Below are 23,504 nucleotides of genomic sequence, written 5' to 3'. Positions count from 1 at the left end.
TTGTTGTAATTATCATTTTTTTAAAAAAGGGTTATGCATAGATCATGGAATTTCTCTTTTCTTTAGAGTGTGCAGTTGGGTCAAGGATGACTTGTTTCTACTCCAGTTCAGTAGGTTCTTGGGAACATAGAAATACAGGACACTGAAACACAAGTCTCTTCCAGTATCCTTTAACCTTCAATAGAATCATTGGCTGATCTCATTGTGGCCTCAATTCCACTTGCCTTCCATCATCTGCAATTCCCCCATCAGTACAAACTCTGTCTCACTCAGCCAGAAATAAACCCAAAGACCCAACTCCCAATTCCTTCAGGGAACAGCATCACACAAACTAACAACCCTTTGAGAGTCTTTAAGACAGAGATGGATAGATTCTTGATTCGTAAGGGGATCAAGGGTTATGGGGAGAAGACAGGTTGAGAAGCATTTCAGCCACGATCGAATGGGAAAACATACCCATGGGTCAAATGGCCTAATTCTGCTCCTAGATTTTATGAGCCACCAAAAGAATCCTGGTCAATATCGGGATTCAACTCTATCTTCTCAACACATCTCATGTTTTAAATGAACATTGAGAGATGCAAAAAATATCCCTTTGCCTTTTGCAAAGTTTGTGAAGGTTAGTAGCTCAGGTTGAGGTTTAGGGTGTAGCTTTGCTCGGTGAGCTATAGGTTTGATATCCAGAAGTTTCATTACCTGGCTAGGTAACCTCATCAGTGGCAACCTCTAAGTGAAGCGAAGCTGTTGTTTCCTGCTTTCTATTCATATGTTTGTCCTGGATGGGGTTCCTGGGGTTTATGGTGATGTCATTTCCTGTTCGTTTTTTGAGGGGCTGACAGATGGTATCTTGATCTAGGTGTTTGTTTATGGCGTTGAGGTTGGAATGCTAGGCCTCTAGGAATTCTCTGGCATGTCTTTGCTTAGCCTGTCCCAGGATAGATGTGTTGTCCCAGTCGAATTGGTGTTTTATTTCATCCGTGTGTAGGGCTACAAGGGAGAGAGAGGGTCGTGTCTTTTTGTGGCTAGCTGGTGTTCGTGTATCCTGGTGGCTAACTTTCTTCCTGTTTGTCCTACGTAGTGCTTGTGGCATTCCTTCCATGGAATTTTGTAGACGACATTGGTTTTGTCCATGGGTTGTACTGGGTATTTTAAGTTTGTTAGTTTTTGTTGGAGAGTATTGGTGGGTTTGTGCACTACTAGGATTCCGAGGGGTCTCAGTAGTCTGGCTGTCATTTCTGAAACATCTTTGATGTATGGTAAGGTGGTTAGGGTTTCTGGCTGTGTTTGGTCTGCTTGTCGTGGTTTGTTCTTGAGGAATCTGCGGACTGTATTTTTTGAGTATCCGTTCTTCTCGAATAGGTTGTATAGGTGGTTCTCCTCTGTTTTCTGAAGTTCGTCTGTGCTGTCGTGTGTGGTGGCTCGTTGGAATAGTGTTCTGATGAATCCTGATAGCGGAGAACCCATGGGTATCCCTCACAGGCATAAAGTTCACCAAGGAGGAAGAAACCGACAACAAACTCACATTCCTGGACGTCACAGTCGAAAGAAAGGACAACGGAGAACTATAAACCTGCATATACAGAAAACCGACAAACAATGACCAAATACTTAACTACACCAGCAACCATCCCAACACACACAAACGAAGCTGTATCAGAACACTATTCCAATGAGCCACCACACACTGCAGCACAGACAAACTTCAGAAAACAGAGGAGAACCACCTATACAATGTATTCAAGAAGAACGGACACTCAAAAAATACAGTCCGCAGATTCCTCAACAGCAAACCACGACAAGCAGACCAAACACAGCCAAAAACCCTAACCACCTTATCATACATCAAAGGAGTTTCAGAAATGACAGCCAGACTACTAAGACCCCTCGGAATTCTAGTATCGCACAAACCCACCTACACTCTCAAACAAAAACTAACAAACTTAAAAGACCCAGTACAACCCATGGACAAAACCAACGTCATCTACAAAATTCCATGTGAGCAAGGATTGCCACAAACACTACGTAGGACAAACAGGAAGAAAGTTAGCCAACAGGATACATGAACACCAGCTAGCCACAAAAAGACACTACCTTCTCTCCCTCGTAGCCCTGCACACGGATGAAAAGAAAACACCAATTCGACTGGGATAACACATCTATCCTAGGACAGGCTAAGCAAAGACATGCCAGAGAATTCCTAGAGGCCTGGCTCTCCAACCACAACGCCATAAACAAATACATAGATCTAGATACCACCTATCAACCCCTCAGAAAACAAACAGGAAATGACATCACCACAAACCCCAGGAACCCCATCCAGGTGAAAGATATAAATAGAAAGCAGGAAACAACAGCTTCGCTTCACTTAGAGGTTGCCACTGATGAGGTTACCTAGCCAGGTAATGAAACTTCTGGATATCAAACCTATAGCTCAGAGAGCAAAGCTACACCCTAAAGCAAAGGGATAGTTGCCCCAATGGCAGTGTCACAAGGAGTGGTGAGTTGGATGAGAAAAAAAGTCTACAACAGACACAATCTATGGAAGTTCAGCGAGACAGTAAGGTGTAGCAGCTAGGATTGCTGCTCATATAAGGACACAGCCATGAATAAATGAGGGGTCCTTCAGACGATACCAAGATAAGCCACAGGTTCCCCCTGTGCCTATGTAAGAGGGCTTATGTAAGAGAGAGTCAGCTTGGGAAAGAAAGATGATTAAGGAGGAGATGGAGTGGAATAAAACATTATTAAGAGGGGAGAAACAAAATGAAATAAACAATGCAAAATGACAAAAAAGGACTAAAACAAGGGTAAGGCAAAAGCAAAAAATGGAGAAAATTACGGAAAAAGTGACGGTCTCAAATCAGGAAATCCATTCAAAAGCCACAAGCAAAAGAATGCAGAGAAATCTCAAATTCTAAAGGCTTGATTACATATTTATTAAAATCAACTTTATAACTCCAGCCCAAAACCAGGTCGACAACACCAGAACCAGAACTGAGAAAATGCTGCTCCATTAAAAGTGCTTTCATTTGGTTGAAACCGTAAACCCAGATACTGTCTACCTGTTCTGGTGTGCAAAGATCACAGGGAGAGTGTAGTGATTGTAACGAGGTCAGCCAGGTGGACTTCATAGAATGAGTTCCCCAATCAGGGAGCCCCAGCTGACAGATTAAAACAAAGAGGGGCTGCACCCTGGAGCTGTTCAGGGAGGTGGGCACCACAGACAGTGGAGTGTTTTATTTCCCTCTCCAACTGTATTTTGATTTAACCTCTGCCTTCCCCTTCACATTTTGATTATGCAGCACTGCCCTTTGTCGAGAATGGCACTGCTTGCCACTGGTCATTCTGGTGTTTCCTTTCTTCCTGGTGTTGGAATATAAATAAAGATTTACACACTTGTTGTACTTCACTGTGTCTGTCACCTGCACACATGCGACATGGGTGCTGGGGAAAAATAAGCACTACTGCTGTTAGGCGATAGTGTGAGGAAAAATAAAGGAGTGTCAGACATCCTGTTTACTCTGAGAGCTAGCTCTGAGGAAGCTGGATCAATGGTGAAGGACTTTCCATTTGCGTTAGGGAGGAGACTGACCTCTGTGCTGTCTGATCACACAGTCAATGTGCTATTACTGTGAAAAAAAAAGAGCAGCTGACAGATTAAAAGAGGATTGGCAGATGGCTGATGGAGCTGGACCAGTGTCAAGAAACTTTCCCACATGTTAGTAAAAGAGTAAGTTGGTGAAGGGATACCAGCCTCTGTGGAGTTATTTCAGCGTCAACAAGAGTTGGATTTTAAACAAATGGTAAACTGCATTCTGTAGCTGGACAAATACCTAATTACATAGAAGGTTCATACGCTAAGTTGCAGGGGAGCTGTCCTTCATGAAACTGGACATGAGCCATGTGTACTTGCAACTGCAGTTCGATGAGGATTCCCAGATGTATGCTACATAAATACCCACAGGGGTTTGTACCAATATACAAGACTGCTATTTTAGGTATCGTCAGTCTGTGCAATTTTTCAGCAGACAATGAAGAACATTTCGTAAGGCCTATCCCAGGTCACCATTTATCTAGATGTGCCAATAACAGGGAAGACCAATAAGGAGCACTTAAAGAACTCATAGTCCTTACATGTTTCTCCCAGGTAGATGTACACCTTTGAAGGGAAATATGTGTGTCCTTGGTATCCCAAGTGACCTACTTGGGCTACACGGTCGATAAGGTCGGGTTACATCCACTGGACGTGAGGGCGATCAAAGCTGCCCCAACTCCACGTTTCTACTGGAGTCTAGGTCTTTCCGTAATAGTTTGCCAGCCCAAGGAAAGTTCATACCTAGCCTGGTCTCTATCCTGGCACCTGTGCATCAACTCTTAAAGGGTTGGCCTTTCAAATGGTTGTGTAGCCAAGTCATAGTTTCAGGGAAGTGAAGAAATAGCCAACATTCTCCAAGGTGTTGGAACCCTTTACATCCCAAGATAGTGGCAAAGTAGGACACTTCTGCTGGACCACGTCCACTCTGCCCGTTCTTTTTTTCTTCTCTCCCCACCACCGCTGACAACTCTGGCCTCAATGTAGACATGAGGAGGGGCCTCCCAGCTTGGTGTGGCATGCAGGCTCCCAGCCTGACTTAATAACCTCCCATGATGGCTTCCTTGCAAGGCGGGGTAGCCACTAACACCCCCCACCCACTCCCACCCCACTGCCCACTGCCCCCTGCTCACCCCACTGCCCCCCCAAGCGTGGCACCCTCTCAGCACAGTGTGACAGTCTGGGGTGATCACCCAGCCTCATGATCCTCAAGCTGAAGCTTGGCACTGTCTGGAGCCAGGGTAGACTGGAGACTAAGTGCCAACTTGGTATGGGTTGGAAGACCACAGTTTGTGGACTTTTGTTTCTGCGACGCTGGACATTTCATTTCTCTATTTTTTAAGATTGTGTAACTTAAGAAGCTGTACCTAGGTACCTTGTACCTAAGATGGCGTTGTAAGTTGCGATGTATAAACTATTCACTGTCATCACTGAGTATATGTGATAACAAAACTTATTCATTCATTCATTCATTCACAGTAAAATCTCAACTGAGATGTAGTATCGACATGCCTCGCAGTATGGCACCAGGGTAGTATTAGCTCATAGGTAGTGCAATGGTGAGGAATGCCCAAAAGTGTATACAACCAGAGCTTTGCGTGATACACAGCATAAATATGCCCAGATAGGGAAGGAAGGTTTGGAGGTCATATTTGGAGTCAGGAAGTTCCACCAATACCTTTATGACATAAATTTTTAATAATATCGGATCATAAATCCCAACTAAGTCTACTTAAAGACAAGACAATGCTGCACATAGCTTCAGGCCAAATTCAACAATAAGCTCTAAAATAAGTGCATATAACTGCTATGTGGAATAATATCCAAGAGACCAAGTAGTGAATGCAGATGCATTGAGCTGTTACCCACTGGCAGATACATCACCGGTGGTATCGCCACAGGAAGAATCGTAATGATTTTAAATTTTCTGGATGCTCTCCCAGTCGCAGTTGACATCAAACTTTGAACGCAGAAGAATCCAGTCCTGGCAAAACTGGGGGTATTGAGGGAAGCCAAAGAGTCATCATAACCAGAATTGAAATTATTTTGGACCCGGAGAGATCAGATTACAGGACAGGACGGCAGGTTATTACAGGGAGCAAGAGTGATGGTCCCGAGCAAAGGTTGGCGCCAGACTCTGAACTCCATCAGGATCATCCAGGGGTCTTGAAGATTATTGGTGCGAAGTTATGTCTGGTGGCCAGGACAGGATAATAGCCCCATTGGTGTGGCAGTGTCAATGTGCCAACAAAAGACAAAAATTACCACCAGCAGCTCCTGCATATTTATGGCAATGGCTAGGTAAATCCTGGTCTCAGTTACATGTCAACTATGCAGGTCCTTTCATGGGCTTACTGTTTTTAGTCATTGTAGACACCCATTCAAAGTGGTTGGATGTGCATGGAATTTATTCGTCAAACACGGTAGAGATGATAAAGAACCTGTGTGCATCTTTTGCAATACACTGATTCACAAAAGTGTTGGTCACAGATAATGGGCCATTGTTTACCAGCAGGGAATTTGAGTGTTTCTTAAAGTTGCATGTGATTCGACATTTAAGGACAACTCCATATCATCCATTATCCAACAGACTGGCAGAAAGATCAGTCCAAACTTTGAAAGCAGGCTTGAAGAAACAGCCTATAGCTTTGCTGTACCAAACTGTCCCAGTTCCTATTTGATTATAGGACCACCCTTCATGCAACTTTAGGGATAACTAGCAGATTTGGCAATGGAATAATAGCTAAAACTACGATAAAAGCTATTGAGCGGACAGTTCAAGGAAAGCTAGATTAAGTACTGAGGAAGAAAAGAATGGAGATCATATCAATTATGGAGTGAGATGTAACACGACAGCCAGCATAACACAGTTGGGCATAATGGCCTATTTATTGCTGTTCATTCTGTGTGACCATGTATGCAAATTTCGGTGAGAACATATTTTTCAATACTCAGTTTATGAAACACTGAACATGTAATTTTCTACCTTCTTAGCGATTTACCTTATTAAACCTTCAAAGCAGGAAGGCAATGATATTATTGCTAGATTATTAATTCAGAAACTCAGCTAATTTTCTGGGCACCCAGGTTCGAATCCCACCATGGCAGATGGTGGAATTTTAATTCAATTTTTTAAAATCTGGAATTGAGTATCTACTAACGACCATGAAACCATTGTCTGAAAAACTCATCTAATGTCCTTCAAGGAAGGAAAACTGCCATCCTCACCAGGTCTGGACTATATGTGACTGCAGATCCACAGCAATGTAGTTGACTCTTAATTACCCTCTGAAATTGCTTAGCAAGCCATTCAGTTGTATCAATCACTACAAAGTCTCAAAGAAATGAAACCAGATCATCTGGTATCAACCTGGCCACTGAAAAACCAATGGCAGAAACAGCCCTGTCGATCCTGCAAAGTCCTCCTCACTAACATCCACGGATTAATGCCAAAATCGGGAAGGCTGTCCCACAGAATAGTTAAGCAACAGCTTGACAATGCCCCAGAAACGACCATCAATATCCCTGAATATATCCTGGCCCACAGCAGGACAGACCCAGCAGAGGTGGTAGCACAGTGGTACCTTGTCCGAGGGGAGTTGCCGTGCACGTCCTCTACACTGACTCTGGATCCCATGAAGTCTCAAATCTTCAGGTTAAACCTCCTGCTGATTACCACAGTCCATCCTCCAATGGCTGATGAATCGGTACTCTGACATTTTGAGCAACTGTTGGAGGAAGCACTAAGGATAACAAGAGCACAAAATGTGGGGGTTTTCAATATCCAGCACCAATAGTAGCTCAGCAGCAACACAACTGATCACACTATAGTTGTTAGATTGCAACATTTAGTGAGGGAACCAACAAGAGGAAAAAAAACACACTTGACCTCATCATTACCAATCTGTCAGCTACATCTGTCCATGACAGTATCGGTGAGAGTGACCACAGTACCGTCCTTGTGCAAATAAAGCTCCGCCTTCACAAAGAGAACACCCCCTGCAATATGCTATGTGGCACGAGCACCATTCCAAATGGGATAAACATCAAACAGATTGAGCAACTCAAGATTAGACATCCATGAAGCACTGTGGGCCATCAACAACAGCAGAACTGTACTCAGCATATCCTGCAACCTCATGACCTGGCATATTCCTCATTCAACCATTTCCAGCAAGCCTGGGGATCAACCTTATTCAATGGAGAGTACTCGATGGCATGCCAGGAGCAGCATTAGGCATAACTGAAAGTGAGGTATATTATGGACAAAACCAGACCCACCTCAAAGTATTTTAAGGTGGTAGCCTAAACCCTAATTTATTCTTATTTTAAAGATAGATGTGAAGTGGGATGTTCCCACGTGATGCAACTAGTCAAACCACTCAACACTCAATTGTGTTAAGAAAAACACAACTTATTTAAAGACTATAGTTAAATATAAACAAAAGAAAGAGGAATTTAGAATAACTTAACTATTGGACAACTTAACCGAAAAATAGACACAGTATCTATTCTAATATAGCAACATCCCATTAACATACCTTGGCAAAATGGTAGATTCATACACAGATTTTTACATGCAGTTTCCCAGTCCAGGAAGGAACAACAAAGAGATTTCAAAGAAAGTCACAGTTAGGAATCATTTTACTCAAGCTTGCAACTCTTCTGGGACCCAAAGAGCTTCCACTGCAATAGCCAAGAAAAAACTAGAAAACCTGATCTAGGAGAACTGGCTTCTCCCCTTCCATTGTTATATCTGTTCTAAACAAAAAACCTAAAGGCCTCCTCTGATTGTTGACTTAGATAGTTCCCCTTAGCCACTTCAGCATCTCTGCCTTTACAATCTCTCTTCAAAAAAACTCAGGACAAAATAACCTTTTTAAAGTGACATCATCATCATGGGTGTCAGCCTGGTAGCTTACGACTTGTATGCCAAAAAGAATAAGTGGCAAGTGACAGACAGAGCTAAGTGATTCCACAGCCAATGGATCAGATCCATCTCTGTAACTCTGCCAAACATTGTCCGCTATCATTTGTGACTATCCACCAACTTACTGGAGGAGGCAGCTCCACATACATCCCCATCCTCAATGATGGAAACAACCAGCACATCCGTGCAAAGATAAAATTTGAAGCATTCGCTGCAATCTTCAGCCAGAAGCACCAAGTGGATGATTTATCTCAGCCTCCTCCTGTGATTCCGAGCACTACAGCACCAGTCTTAAACCAATTCTATTCACTCCATGTGATATCAAGAAACAATTGGAGACACCAGATGCTGCAAAGGCTATGAGCGCTGATAAAGTAATGAAGACTTGCACTCAAGAACTTGCTTGCCACTCCCAGAGCCAAACTCTTTCAATAGAGTGTCAACACTGGTATAAATGCAACATGAAAAATTGCTCAGATATGTCCTGTACAAAAAAAAAGCAGAACAAATCTAACCCAGCCAATTATTGCTCCATCAGTTTACTCTCGATCAGCAGTAAAGTGATGGAAAGTGTCATTGACAGCGCTATTGAACAACACTTGCTCAACGACACCCAGTTCAGATTCCACCAGGTAAAAACAAGGACTGCAGATGCTGGAAACCAGAGTCTAGATTAGAGTGATGCTGGAAAAGCACAACAATTTCAGGCAGCATCCGAGAAGCAGGTTCCACCAGGGCTACTCAGCTCCTGACATCATTACAGATTTGGTTCAATAACAGACAGAGGACAGAGTAACAGTCCTGAATTGAATTAAATTGAATTTATTGTCATGTGTACAGAGACAGTGAAAAGCTTTGTCTTGCGAGCAATACAGGTAGTTCACACAGTTAACTAGCATAGATAAATAAATAATAGGTGAACAGCAGCAAAAAACAAAAATACAGGTACAGATGAATGTTAACAACACTAGGGCAAAACCTGTTACAAAACCAGCTGGTGCGTGTGTTCAGGCTTCTGTACCTTCTCTCCGATGGTAGAGGTTGTCGAAAAACACTGCCAGGATGGGATGGATCTCTGAGAATGCTGATGGCCTTTCCTTCACAGTGGACCTGGTAGATGAATTCTATAGATGGAAGGTTGACCTCTGTGATTGTCTGGGTTGAGTTCACCACTCTCTGTGACCATCTCCGATCTTGAAAGGTACAGTTGCCATACCAGGTAGTGATACATCCAGACAGAATGCTCTCAATGGCGCACCTATAAAAGATCGCATGGGTATTTGCCATCGTGCCAAATTTCCTCAGCTGCCTGAGGAAGAGATATTGTTGGGCCTTTGTAACCAGTGCGTCCACATGAAGAGTCCAAGAAAGCCTGTTGTGGATGACCACTCCCAGAAGCTTTACGCTCTCCAGTCATTCTACCTCTGTGCTGTTAATGTGTAGGGGGACATGAGTAACATCCCACTGAAAGTCAATAATGAGTCCCTTGATTTTGCCAGCATTGAGATCTAGGTTGTTTTCAGTGACCATTTTTTCCAGGGCTTCCACCTCCTGTCTGTCATCTGTTTCGTTGCCACCTGAGATTCAACCAACTATAGTAGTGTCACTAGCAAACTTGTAAATGACATTAGTCTGGTATTTGGCGACACAGTCATGTGTATAGAGTGAGTACAGTAGGGGTCTGAGTACACACCCATGGAGGGGCTCCAGTGTTGAATGTTTGTGAGGATGAAATACTGTTCCCAATCTTCACGGATTGTGACCAGTGGATCAGGAAACGGAGGATCCAGTTGCAGAGAGTGGGGCTTAGTCCGAGATTACTAAGTTTAATAATCAATCAATCAATCTCAAGGGGATAATAGTGTTGGAAGGCTGAATTGTAGTCAATGAGTAGGATTTTTATGTAGCTGTTCTTGGTGTCAAGATGTTCTAGGGAGGAGTGAAGGGCAAGTGATATGGCATCTGACATGGAGCTGCTGGTCCAATAGGCAAATTGGAGTGAGTCAAGAGTAGTGGGGAGGCTGGAGTTGATTAATGCCATGACCAGCCTTTCAAAGCACTTCTTGACCACTGAAGTTAGGGCCACTGGACGGTAGTTATTGAGACATGCTGCATGAGCTTTCTTGCTGTTGGCCCTCTTGAAACAGACAAGCAGAGTGGCCTGCTGCTGGGAGAGGTTGAAATATCCAAGGAGACTTCTGCCAGTTGATCTGCGCAAGCTCTGAGTGCACGGCCTGGTACGCAGAGGTATTACCTCTTGCCGAAATCCTGCTCAAAGCGAGCATAGAGGGTGTTGAGATGACCTGGGAGGAATACTGCTTGCTTTCTTGCACTGTCACTTTTTAGATCTGGTGATGTCATTCAGTCCTTGCCATATTTGTCGGGTGTCTGTCTGGGGCTCTAGTTTGGTTCAATATTGGTCCTTGGGTGTCTTAATGGCTCTGCGAAGGTCATACCTGGATTCCTTATATTTGAGTGGGTCTCCTGATCTAAGGTCTCACCTCTGGTTTTTAGCAGGTTCTGTATAACCTGATTCATCCAGGGTTTCCTGTCAGGGAACACCCAGATTGACTTCCTCAGTCTGCAGTCCTCCACACACTTGCTGATAAAGTCTGTGTCGGTGGTAGCATATCCGTCCAAGTACCTGCAGACTGTTTGAGCATGGCCTAATTAGACGATTCCAGACAGCACCAGAGTTGATCCTCTGCCTCCTCCAACCAGCACTGGAACTGCACCCACGCATGGGGTCCCGTGCTTGTGCTTTTTCCTGTAAGCCTCCAACCTTTTGGTTGGAGCTCCCGAAATGAGGTGGGTGGGTGGATGGAGCAGTAGGCATCATTCACAGTGGTGTAACAGTGGTCTAAAATGTTCAGGCCCCTGGTGGGGCAGGGAAACATCTTCCTTAGATTGGCTTGATTGAAGTCGCCAGTTACAATAAACAGGGCCTCGGGATGTTCCGTCTTCAGGGTGTTAGTGGTAGAGTACAGCACATCCAGAGCTTCCTCAACCCTTGCTTGTGGCGGTATGTACACAACAGTTAGTATAGCAGCAGTAAATTCCCATGGTAGATAGAAGGAGCGGCACTAGATGGTGAGGAATTCAAAGGTTGGGGAGCAATGGTTGCCCAGGGTTGCAATGTCTGTGCTGCATGAGCTTTCTTGTTGTTGGCCCTCTTGAACTTGTTGATTAAACCCCTCCACCCTTTCTCTTAGAAAAACCATCAGCCTGAAGTGCGCAGTTGGGAACGATGGGTTGAGCCAGGTTTCTGTGAAGCAGAGTGCGCAGCAGTCCCGCAGTTCAAGCTGAGCCATGATCTGAGTTTGTCCATTTTGTTCTCCAGAGATTGTACATTTGCTAGGAGTAAGCCAGGAAGGAAGTGGTCTTGAAACTACGCAGTCTCAGAGGTGAAAATGTGTTGCTGGAAAAGCGCAGCAGGTCAGGCAGCATCCAAGGAGCAGGAGAGTCGACGTTTCGGGCATGAGCCTGAAGAAGGGCTCATGCCCGAAACGTCGACTCTCCTGCTCCTTGGATGCTGCCTGACCTGCTGCGCTTTTCCAGCAACACATTTTCAGCTCTGATTTCCAGCATCTGCAGTCCTCACTTTCTCCTACTACGTAATCTCAATCTTACAAGCAAGCTGGCACGCTTACCCGGCTTTCTCACACGTTTCTTAGATTTGAGTGGTCTGGTGGAGTGGATTGTGACTACTTCCAGTTAGGCGATCCTTCCTAGGAGCCTGTAGAGCAGGTAGGTTGCAGTACAGTGTACTTTTGCAGGGGGTCTGCTTAGGACTCAGTGTAATAGGTAATTTACTGTGTGTTTTTTTAACTGGCGGGAGTTTGTTTAGGACCCAGTGGAGAAGTTCCTGGTTTCAGTTGCTGCCGACTTGCTGCTCCAAGTCCAGCCACATTTTTTGTAGAGGTGTTTGGGTTGCTCTCTTCTGATAGATTTATGTCAGGCAGGTGTCTTATGGGGCCAGAAGTGTTGTATGTCGGTTCTCCTTCTTGGGGCAGGTCTCTCAGGTCCCTCCATTTTCCAGCAAGTTCCAAACCTGGAGCTCGCGTAGGCTGTCTCCGGCTGGCCTGGCCTTCTTCTGGGCTGGTCAGATGGGTAGTGGGCACCATGTGGTCTTGACTCAAGGCTGGATTTGACTGACAGCAGCATGAAGGAGCCCTAGCAAAACTGCGATCAATGGAAATCAAGGGGCAAACTCACCACTGGTTGAAGTCATGTCTGGCACATAGGACGATGGCTGTGATTCTTGGAGGTCAGTCATCCCAGCTCCAGGACGTCTCTGCAGGAGTTCCTCAGGGTAGTAGCCTAGGCTTGACCATCTTTAGCTATTTCACCTTCCCTCCATCATAAGGTCAGATTTGGGGAAGTTTGCCAACAATTGCACAATATTCAGCACCATTTGTGACTCCTCAGCAACTGAAACGGCCTTTGTTCAAATGTAACAAGATCTGGACAATGTCCAGGCTTTGATTGACAATTGCCAAGTAACATTCAAGCTACACAAATGCACCATTTCCTATAACCACTGCTGCCAAGGGCACTGCTTGTCACTGGCCACTTGGGTGTTTTTCCTTGGGTGATGGAATACAAATAAAGTTTTCTGCACTCGATGTTTCTTCACTTTGTCCTAAACACATGACATGGGTGCTGGAGAGAAATAAGCACTCCTGCTGTTTGGCAGTAGGACAGAGGTTTTAAAAAATATATACAATCAGGAGATTTAGAATCTCCTCAGTTGAGAACTGACTGTAGAAAAAAAAAGAAAATAAAAGGGAAAAAAAAGATCCATTGCCACTTGACATTAAATGGTGTCACTATCACTGAATCCTACACCATCAACATCCTGGGAGTTACCACTGACCAGAACTCAACTGGACTCACCACATAAACACATTGGCTACAACAGCAGGTCAGAGGCTAGGTATAAAACTCATGATTAACTAATCTCTTGACTCCCCAAAGCCTGACCATCATCTACAAGGCACAAGTCAGGAGTGTGATGGAATACTCCCCAGTTGCCTGGATGTGTGCACCACAACGACACTCAGAACTTGACAATATCCAGTTATGCTTTCCTTTATTAGTCAGAGCAGTAAGTATAGGAGTTGGGAGGTCATGTTGCAGCTGTACAGGACACTGGTTAGGCCACTTTTGAGATATTATGTGAAATTCTGGTCTCTCTCCTATAGGAAGGATGTTGTGAAACTTGAAAGTGATCAGAAAAGACTTACAAGGATGTTACTAGAGTTTGAAGGGTTTCAACTATAAGAAGAAGCTGAATAGGTTGGGGCAATTTTCCCTGGAGCGTCAGAGGCTTGGTGGGGCAGGGGGGGGACCTTATAGAGGTTTACAAAATCATGAGGGGCATGGATAGGGAAAAGAGACAAGATCTTTTCCCTGGCATGGAGGGGTCCAGACCTAGATGGCACAGATTTAAGGTGAGAGGGAAAAAGTTTAAAAGAGACCTAAGGGACAATTTTTTCATGCAGAGGGTGGTACATGTAAGAAATGAGCTGCCAGAGGAAGTGGTGGAGGCTAGTACAATTACAACATTTAAAAGGTACCTCGATTGGTTGATGAATAGGAAGGATTTAGAGGGATATGGGCCAAGTGTTTGCAAATAGGATTAGATTAGTTTAGGATATCTGGTCGGCAAGGACAAGTTGGACCAAAGGGTCTGCTTCTGTGCTGTACATCTATGATAAAGCAGAGTCAAAAAGTGTGGCATTGGAAAAGCACTGCAGGTTAGGCAGTATCCAAGAAGCAAGACAGTCAATGTTTTGGCCATAAGCCCTTCATCAGGAATGTGGGGAGGGCCCAAGGGGGCCGAGAAATAAATACAAGGGGAGTGGGCAGGGTTTGAAGGTGATAGGTGGATGCTGGTGGGAGGTGATGGTGGTAGGTCACAGGGGAGTTGGGAAGGAAGATGGACAGGGGAGAAGTTGAACAGGGCAGTCCTGAGGTGGAGGGTTGGATCTGGGATAAGCTGGCAGCGGCGGGCGGGGGGGGGGAATTGGTGAAATCGACTTAGATGCTGTGTGGTTGCAGGGTCCCTCGGTGAAAGATGAGGCATTCTTCCTCCAAGCGACTGAGCGGTATGGTTGTTTGGTGCGTGTGTCCTGGAGATGTTCTCTGAAACATATCACAAGTTGGTGTCCTGTCTCTCCAACACAGAGGATACCACATTGACAGCAACAGACGGACACAGTGGATGAGGTGTCTGAATGTGCAGGAAAACTCTGTTGGACCTGGAAGGACCCTTTGGGGCCTTGTATGGAGGTGAGGGGGGAGGTTTAGGTGCAGGTTTTACACATCTTGAGGTGACAAGGGAAGGTGTTGGGAGTGGAGGGTGGGTTGGGGGGGGGAGGGGGAAGAGGTTGGGGGGGAAGCATTGACTGCGTGGGAGGAGAAATTTCAGTCCTTGAAGTAGGAGGCCATTTGGGATGTTCTGGAATGGAATTGCTCCTACTGGCAGCAGATGCAGCGGAGGAGGAAGAATTGGGAGTCAGGGATAGCGTTTTTCCAGGAGGCAAGGTAGGAGGAGGTGAGTTTGAAGTTGATGTCCACATTGACTCAGTCACTGAAAATGGAGATGGAGACGGAGACGTCCAGGAAGGGGAGGGAGGTGTCCAAGATGATCCAAGTGAACTTGAGGTCAGGGTGGATAGTGTTCATGAAGTTCATGAAGTGTTCAACCTCCTCATGGGAGCATGAGGTGGAGCCAATACAGTAATTTAAGACTAAGCAGCCCACTTGATGGCACTACATCCACAAGCATCCACTCCCTCCACCACCAACATGCAGTGGCAGAAGTATGTACCATCTACAAGATGCAGTACTGAAATTCAGCAAAGGTCCTCAGGTAATTCAAATCCAAGAACACTTCCATCTAGAAAGAAAAGGGCAGCAGATACATGGTAACACCTCTACTTTCAAAGTACCCTCCAAGCCATTCACCATCCTGACTTGGAAACATATTACTGTTCCTTCATTGTCGATGTGTCAAAATCCTGGAATTCTCTCCCTAACGGTATTGTGAATCCACCCATAGCAGGTGGACTGCAGCAGTTTAAAAAGGCAGCTGAGCATCACCTTCCCAAGGGCAACGAGGAACAGGCAATAAATGTTGGCCACGCAGTGATGTCCACATCCCTTAAACGAATTTTTAAAATGCTTAACGGAGAGTTTTAAAGTAAGGTTAAACTTCTGACATGAAAATAAACCAAGATTCTCTCCCTGCGACCAGTTTTCCAGTTCTATGGGAGATCTTTGTACATTAGAGAAGGACCAATCAGCTTCAAAGGACGTAGTAGCTGTTAAAGCCACTATACTTTAATTTTTTTCATTTGTGGGACATGGATATCACTGGTGAGGCCGCTATTTATTACCCATCTCTTGGTGAGGCCGCTACTTATTACCCATCTCTACATCTACTCAGAGTCAACCACATTGCTGTGGGTCTGTCATGTCAAGTAAGGATGGCAGATTTCCTTGCCTAAAGGACTTTAGTGAACCAGTTTTTTTTCCCAACATTTGCTAATGGTATCAGAGTCATCATTAGACTCTTAATCCCAGATTTTTATTGAATTTAAACTCCATCTGTTATTGGGTCTGCGGATTAACAGTCTAGTGGTAATACCACTAGGCCATCATGTCCCCTTAAAGTTAAGATGCCTCACAAATAGATATGTCTGATTTTGTTTGACATCGTGAAAATCAATTAGAATAGAGGTTATCTCAGTTGTTACACTGCATTCTCACAACCAAGTCTCTCTGATTACCAAATACTCAATCATCCACCCTTCTAATCATCTCACCGCAGAGAAATTACACTGGTACTTCAATTAATACTGCACTGAGGTGGTACTGCACTGTCAGAGGTATCAACTTTTGGATGAGACTTTAAACTGATACTACCTCTAACAGAATATGAAAGATTCCACAGCATTTTTTAAAATATAAAGCAGAGGCATTCTTGCTATTAGTTTGGCTATTATGTATCCCTCAAACAACATCACTAGAAGCAACTCATCTCACCTTTTTCCCAGATGTTATCTGTTCTGAAGATGGTCATGAAACGTTAATCCTGTTTCTCTCTCTACATGACTTCTGAATTTCTCCAGCAATTTCTGTTTTTGTCGCTAAAACGTGTGACCTGGTCATCTCTTGGGGGGAAAAAATGTAGGACACATGTCCTGTTCTCCAACAGTGACGCTACTGCACTCCAAAGGTACTTCATTATTTATCAATTAATTAGGACGCTGGAAAAGGCGCTACATGAATGTAAGTCTTTCCTACTCATCCATCCACTCACTCAAGCAGCAAAGTAACACGTACAGGGATAACTGATGTGAACGTTGTAAAACAATGACAAATGAAAAAAAAGTCAGAAAAACTTATTCTGTCACCTTCGGAAGGGGTGGGGCTGTTTCTTAAGAAAGCTTAAAATGATGTGAGTACCTGAGCGTTTGAACGTAGCCTTTGGAAGAAACTCGCCCCATCGATCAAAGGGCCTGGTTAATGAATTAATTTATAGGGATCACCCTTCGCATGAAGACGCCAATGTAGCATATGTTTGTTGTGAAGATATCTTTACCTTGCCACTGCTCGGGGGCTCCTGGATGTAAATGTTGCTCATGGCGCCCGCCGCTTTGGAACGTGAGCCCTGTTCAAAACGCGGCACGCGCCCGCGCTGTTCAACTCCCGCTGCTTACCGATCCCGAGGAGCTCGCCACACCGAAACCCCAAAAAAAACCAACACTCAAATACGTTATCTGTGAAGACAATCCACTTGCGTAGCTCCTCCAAAATCCTCCCCCGCCCCCATTCGCTGTGAAACGTTACAGCTTTCAAAATGTTCGCCCCTTGTCTGTCGGTCTCGCACAAAATTTGCCCCTGAAAGCAAACGGCCAATGCCATAGACACACCACAGAAATTAACTGTAGGGGAGGGTAGAGACAAACCTTGTACGATTTTTAAAAGGAAGTTAAAATCGGATGTTTCTTGTTATTGGTAATGTTTGTTTTATCTTGTTATTGCAGCTGGTAGGAAGATATTAAACGGTGCACCAGCTCAGCAAGTGTGCTTGGGAACTTCCTCGAAGTAGAGGCGAATGGAATTTCGTAATGGCTTTTTCAGGTGAATTATAATGATTTGGAACTTGTGCGTAGAGTTATTGGTTTTAAATTCCATTTCAGCAACATAAGGCTCGGAATATTTAAACTTTCGAAGTGTTCCAAAGATCAGTTGGTGATAGGTCTGACTTTGTCAGAATCGTGTTTGGAAGGAGCTGCATATCACTACTGGCAAAACAAAGTGAAAAGGGTTTTTTTAGATGCTGCCAGATCTGCTGTATTTATAGCACGTTCTTTTTTATGTTTTAGATTTCTAGCATCCGCAGTTCTTTATTTTTATTGAGAGATATGCATTCAGCCAAGAGATATATGACGAGTCATCAAACTTCTCTCAGCACTCTACCCCTCCCCCCATGGAGAAGATTTCCTTGACCATGTTTAATGTGATGCAGCGAACCCCCAAGGCAACTCTTTCCTGACTGTATACCACTGTGCCGCTACCTCTTGTGGGTCTGTCGTTTTGACGTGACAGCACATACCTAGAGATAGTTTGTGGCGTCAGGGTCATTATAGCTGTCATGTCCGCATACCTTACAGACAATTTCACTTTTAATTCGTTGACTGGACTGTAGGACTGCACAAATTCAAAGATATTGGTTGTCAGTTGTTTCTAGTGCCTTTGTTGATGCCAGCTGGGCCTGTCTGGTTTTATTCCTTTCGTCAGACTTTATATTTGTTAGCTTGCTGATCCTTTTCAGAAAGCATTGAGTGTTAGCATTGGTGTGGAAGTGGAGTTACATTTAGACTAGACTGCATATTCTGGATTAGTGATGCTGGAAGAGCACAGCAGTTCAGGCAACATCCAAGGAGCAGCGAAATCGATGTTTTGGGCAAAAGCCCTTCATCAGGAATAAAGGCAGAGAGCCTGAAGCGTGGAGAGATAAGCTAGAGAGGGTGGGGGTGGAGAGAAGGTAGCATAGAGTACAATAGGTGAGTAGGGGAGGGGATGAAGGTGATAGGTCTTCCCTTTTTACTTAAGGAAATTAGTAAGCGAGATGGCTTTAATTAAAATTGGCATTGGTTCCGTGGTCAGCATTAAACTAGCTTTTAATTCCAGATTCATTGACTGAATTCAAATTTCATCATCTGCCTTGGTGGACTTCAAACCTATGTCCCACAGAGCTTGGACTATAATAAATAGGAACAGGATGTTTGGCTCATTGAGCCTTCTTTCCCACTCAATAGGATTGTGTCTAATCCAGCACTCCTCCTTATAACCCTCCATTCCCGCTACTGATCAAGAATCTGTTGTGGGCAAATCACCACACGTTACCTTTAATTTTTTTACTTATTAAGAAATCTCATGGGCAATCAAGTACTGAAATAATAATTCAAACTTTTTTGCAAATATTAGACCCCTCAGATAAGTAAGGTTAAGCCTGTGACCCAGTGTAGCTATCAGCTGACCAGTGGTGAAATCTGGCTAGGATTTTGGCCAATAGTGATCTGTCTCTTGAAGTTTCCAGGGTTCAGTTCTTCTGCAGTATCGTTCTTTGAAGTTCTGCTGTTTAGTTCAGGTGTTCAACTCTCATACCAATTTTCATCCTTTCGTCTCTGAGGTGATATGTCGATGATTTCTTTAGAGTCTTTCATCCTGGTTACAGTGAGACTGTAGCTGGCTTCCTTATCAAAAGTATTTTTTTTTGTTTCTTTTTACATTTGAAGACACAGCTTTCCTGTGATTTAACTCCTTATATTCTTCCGTAGGGCAATCCTTGTCCTTTGTGACAATAAAGCATCCAATTTATCAAGCTGGTGTCAAAACAGTTTTGTTCATGTAATCTTGCCAAGATGTGGCTAGTTCCTTGAGTGTAACACCTTGTCTTTGTTCCTTTTAACAGTTTATTCCAGGCAGTTACTGTTATGTGTAATAGTTTATCTTTTGTTGATTCATTCAGTTCATGATCAATTATTAAAGTTCTGAAGTCTTTACTTTCATAATCCCTCCTCTTTGTTTGTATTTTTAATGAACAAGCACTTGTAATCGGCTATTTCCCACCACGTTGGTTCATTACCAAATTAAATCGCTGCACCATGCCCAATTTGAAATGTACTATTTCATAATGCATTGCAGATATATGCAAACCAATAAATGAAGTAAGAATAATGATCAGTAAATAAATCATAAGAGTATTAAACATGCACAAAGAAATAAACATGTATTATGCTTCACTGTTACAGAGTTAAGATCATGATGTCCTAACAGAATTACAATATTTGAAATAATACAAACCTAAATCGCATGTGTATATTACCTTCCTAATTCTAGATGTCATCCATCAAGAATGTTCTTTAATGTTTTTATTATTTGTCTTGATTCTCTGACTATTCTGTTGAACCTTAACATGTAATCTTTCTCAAAATCATTTTTCCAATAAGATGTAACTATTTCTCTAGCTGACTCAGTCTCGTCAAAAGTCATGGATTTTTTTTCTTTCTGATGTTAACCAATCCATTGTTTCTATGCGTATCGACATTCGAGGCTGAATGTAAAATGTTGAATTAGTGATGGGACAAGACAGGTTATGATAATGATATTCTTTTAAAGATCTTGTGACACATTATTCTCCTTCACCTGCATATCCAACTCTAATTATATTGTCTCGAATGATACTTGAAATTTCAACAGTACAGTTAACTATTCCAAACTGGTGCAGCCACGCTGGATCGAATGACCACTTTCTGTACTGTAAATTTTCTTCTATAAGACATGGTAGGAACAAGAAGAGATGGCAGCTTAATTTTCTCCATTGTCATAAGCTGTCCATAACAAGATGTGTGCTTAGAGACAATGTTTTAAAAATGTAGTTTTGAGACTTGATAATAGATTTGAATTAGATTTTCCACTAACTTGTGAAATCAGAAGGAAAGATCCATTTTTTGTAACAGAATGTCCAACACTGCTGGGTTTTTTTTCTTTTCTTTTTTTCCTCTGACATTCCCGTTTTTTTTGACATTAAAGATCATATTTATTCACACAACATCCTGAAATGAAAAAAAAAATCCATGTCATGTTTGCTTCTATTTGGTTTCTAGAGACAAAACATCAGGCTGGAGAGGGTTCAGAAGAGATTTACCAGGATGTTGCTGGGTATGGAAGATTTGAGTTATAAAGAAAGGCTGGGACTTTTTTTACTGGAGAGTTGAGAGGCGATCTAATAGAAGTTTATAAAATTAATGAGAGGTATAGACAGAGTTAATGGTAGTTGTCTTTTCCTGAGGATGGGGGATTTCAAGGCTGGGACCACATCTTTAAGGTGGAGAAGAGAGAGATTTAAAAAAGACAGGAGGCAATTTTTTCACACAGACAGTAGTTCATGGGTGATCTGAATTTCCTGAGAAAGTGGTGGATGTGGGTACAATTACAATGTTTAAAAGACATTTGGATTGATACCTGAATAGGAAAGGTTTGGAAGGATATGGGCCAGGAGCAGGCAGATGGGACTAGTTTCGTTTGGGATTATGTTTGGCACAGACTGGTTGGATTGAAAGGTCTATTTCTGTGCTGTATGACTTTATTAACAGAAATAGAAGAAAATCGCATTTTAAATTTAGTTCCTTAAGATGCACATGCTGCAGGCTTGGATGGATTCGCTTTCATGATTCATTGGGTGAATGGCACATCGGACCGTTCAGATCTCCAAACAAAATTATGGCTTGAGTTTCCTTGAAGACAACACTTCACAGGTGAAGGCAATTAGACTATCTCTCACTGACTTAGTTGATTGCTTTTTCAAAAAAGGTTCTGTACTTAATGGGGAAATGGTCCGTTGGAACTTCTAACTGCCCTTACACTGCTCCTTGAAGTAATACAGTTTGCTATCTGAAATCTATTTTGATCATGTGGCCACGTAATCACAAATCCAATTGTCAACACAGTGTTAAGTTAGAAGGCACTGCCACATAATGGGTGGGGTGAATGGTGGCTATACACACCTGATGGTCACTCCACATCTCTCTTTTGCAGACACTGAATCTGAGGGATTATTAATTCTGAGTTTAAGTAAATATCCAGTTAGCAGGAGGTATGAATTTGCGAGAGGTTTAACATTTTGGATATCAGTATAATGGAGAACATTGCACCCACAGACATTAATGTTATAAGAACTTTCCAAAGACCTGAGTTAGTTTCTTGCACTTGGAGAATTTATTGGCTATCATCCAACTTGGCAGCCTTTGCTGTTGTGAGTTGTCCTTGTTTTGAAGTCAAACGCCACACGTTTCGACTCAGATTTCCAACATCTGCAGTCCTCACTTTGTCCTTGTCCTTGTTTTTCAAAAACTCCAAATTGTATGAAGTCCTTATCTCAAATGTTAGTCGTAGAGATGTACAGCATGGAAACAGACCCTTCGGTTCAACCCGTCCATGCTGACCAGATATCCCAACCCAATCTAGTCCCACCTGCCAGCACCTAGCCCGTATCCCTCCAAACCCTTCCTATTCATATACCCATCCAAATGCCTCTTAAATGTTGAATTGTACCAGCCTCTACCACAACCTCGGCAGCTCATTCCATACACATACCACCCTCTGCGTGAAAAAGTTGCCCCTTAGGTCTCTTTTATATCTTTCCCCTCTCACCCTAAACCTATGCCCTCTAGTTCTGGACTTGCCAATCCCAGGGAAAAGACTTTGTCTATTTATCCTATCCATAATTTTGTAAACCTTTATAAGGTCACCCCTCAGGCTCCAACACTCCAGGAGAGAAAACAGCCCCAGCCTATTCAGCCTTTTCCTATAGCTCAAATCCTCCAACCCTGGCAACATCCTTGTAAATCTTTTCTGAACCCTTTCAAGTTTCACAACATCTTTTGAGATAGGAAGGAGACCAGAATTGCATGCAATATTCCAACAGTGGCCTAACCAATGTCCTGTACAGCCGCAACATGACCTCTCAACTCCTGTACTCAATACTCTGACCAATAAAGGAAAGCATACCAAACGCCTTCTTCACTATCCTATCTACCTGCGACTCCACTTTCAAGGAGCTATGAACTGCACTCCAAGGTCTCTTTGTTCAGCAACACTCCCTAGGACCTTACCATTAATTGTATAAGTCCTGCTAAGATTTGCTTTCCAAAAATGCAGCACCTCGCATTTACCTGAATTAAACTTCATCTGCTACTTCTCAGCCCATTGGCCCATCTGGTCCAGATCCTGTTGTAATCTGAGGTAACCCTCTTCGCTGTCCACTACACCTCCAATTTTGGTGTCATCTGCAAACTTACTAACTGTACCGGTATCTTTACTGGGTGTGACAGGTGTAAGTCTGATTAACTGCCATATGTCTGGAAAGTTCCATTTTTATTCTGTTTTTCCTGCTAATTGTTCATTTACACCCTGCAAACTAGTTTTTTGAAGCGCATTCCAATGTTATACTTTATGCATTATTTTTGAATGACGTTGCAGAACGTGAGCCAATTTTTCCTGCAGTGTAATGTTGAATGTCCATATGCAAAAGAATTCTTAATGTACAAAGTAACAGTTTATGTTCCAGAAAGATTGACGTACAGCAATTTTAATTTTAATGTATTTTATTTCAGGACCAAATAAAGACAATATCCGAGCAGGATGCAAGAAATGTGGTTATCGTAAGTAACAGACTTTAGAAATTCTTAGCTATTGCTATTCAGAAAGAGAGTATTTTAAATAAATTCTTCAGACAAACCATAGTTTTTATGGCAAAAATGTACTTTATTCATAAAAAAACCTTTATCTATATTCATAGGTACTAGAACAGTTCTATACTTGCGCATCAAGAAAAACAAAAATTGGAATTTGCCAATCTCTGCAGTTTGAAAAACCAGAGGCATTTCTAACTCATGCAGGACA

At 43.1% G+C, this 23,504-nt stretch overlaps 2 protein-coding genes across 2 annotated transcripts in view; one reads left to right on the top strand and one right to left on the bottom strand.

Annotated features, from left to right (window-relative positions):
* The window catches only part of cwc27 (CWC27 spliceosome associated cyclophilin), a 268,357-nt gene extending 250,855 nt beyond the window's left edge, over positions 1-17,502 (bottom strand). Inside the window, exon 1 of the mRNA XM_060823753.1 lies at positions 17,134-17,502. Within this exon, the coding sequence (XP_060679736.1) occupies positions 17,134-17,175 (42 nt within the window). The 5' untranslated portion in view covers positions 17,176-17,502. The remainder of the gene's footprint in view (positions 1-17,133) is intronic.
* The window catches only part of srek1ip1 (SREK1-interacting protein 1), a 28,191-nt gene continuing 22,064 nt past the window's right edge, over positions 17,378-23,504 (top strand). The window contains exons 1-3 of the mRNA XM_060823766.1: positions 17,378-17,478; positions 17,579-17,675; positions 23,216-23,263. Of these exons, the coding sequence (XP_060679749.1) occupies positions 17,663-17,675; positions 23,216-23,263 (61 nt within the window). The 5' untranslated portion in view covers positions 17,378-17,478; positions 17,579-17,662. The remainder of the gene's footprint in view (positions 17,479-17,578; positions 17,676-23,215; positions 23,264-23,504) is intronic.

Source organism: Hemiscyllium ocellatum, chromosome 1 (assembly GCF_020745735.1).
Source record: "Hemiscyllium ocellatum isolate sHemOce1 chromosome 1, sHemOce1.pat.X.cur, whole genome shotgun sequence".
Taxonomy (NCBI): Eukaryota; Metazoa; Chordata; class Chondrichthyes; order Orectolobiformes; family Hemiscylliidae; genus Hemiscyllium; species Hemiscyllium ocellatum.
The sequence above is the reverse complement of the archived record's forward strand: the minus strand, read 5'-3'. Positions and strand labels throughout refer to the sequence as shown.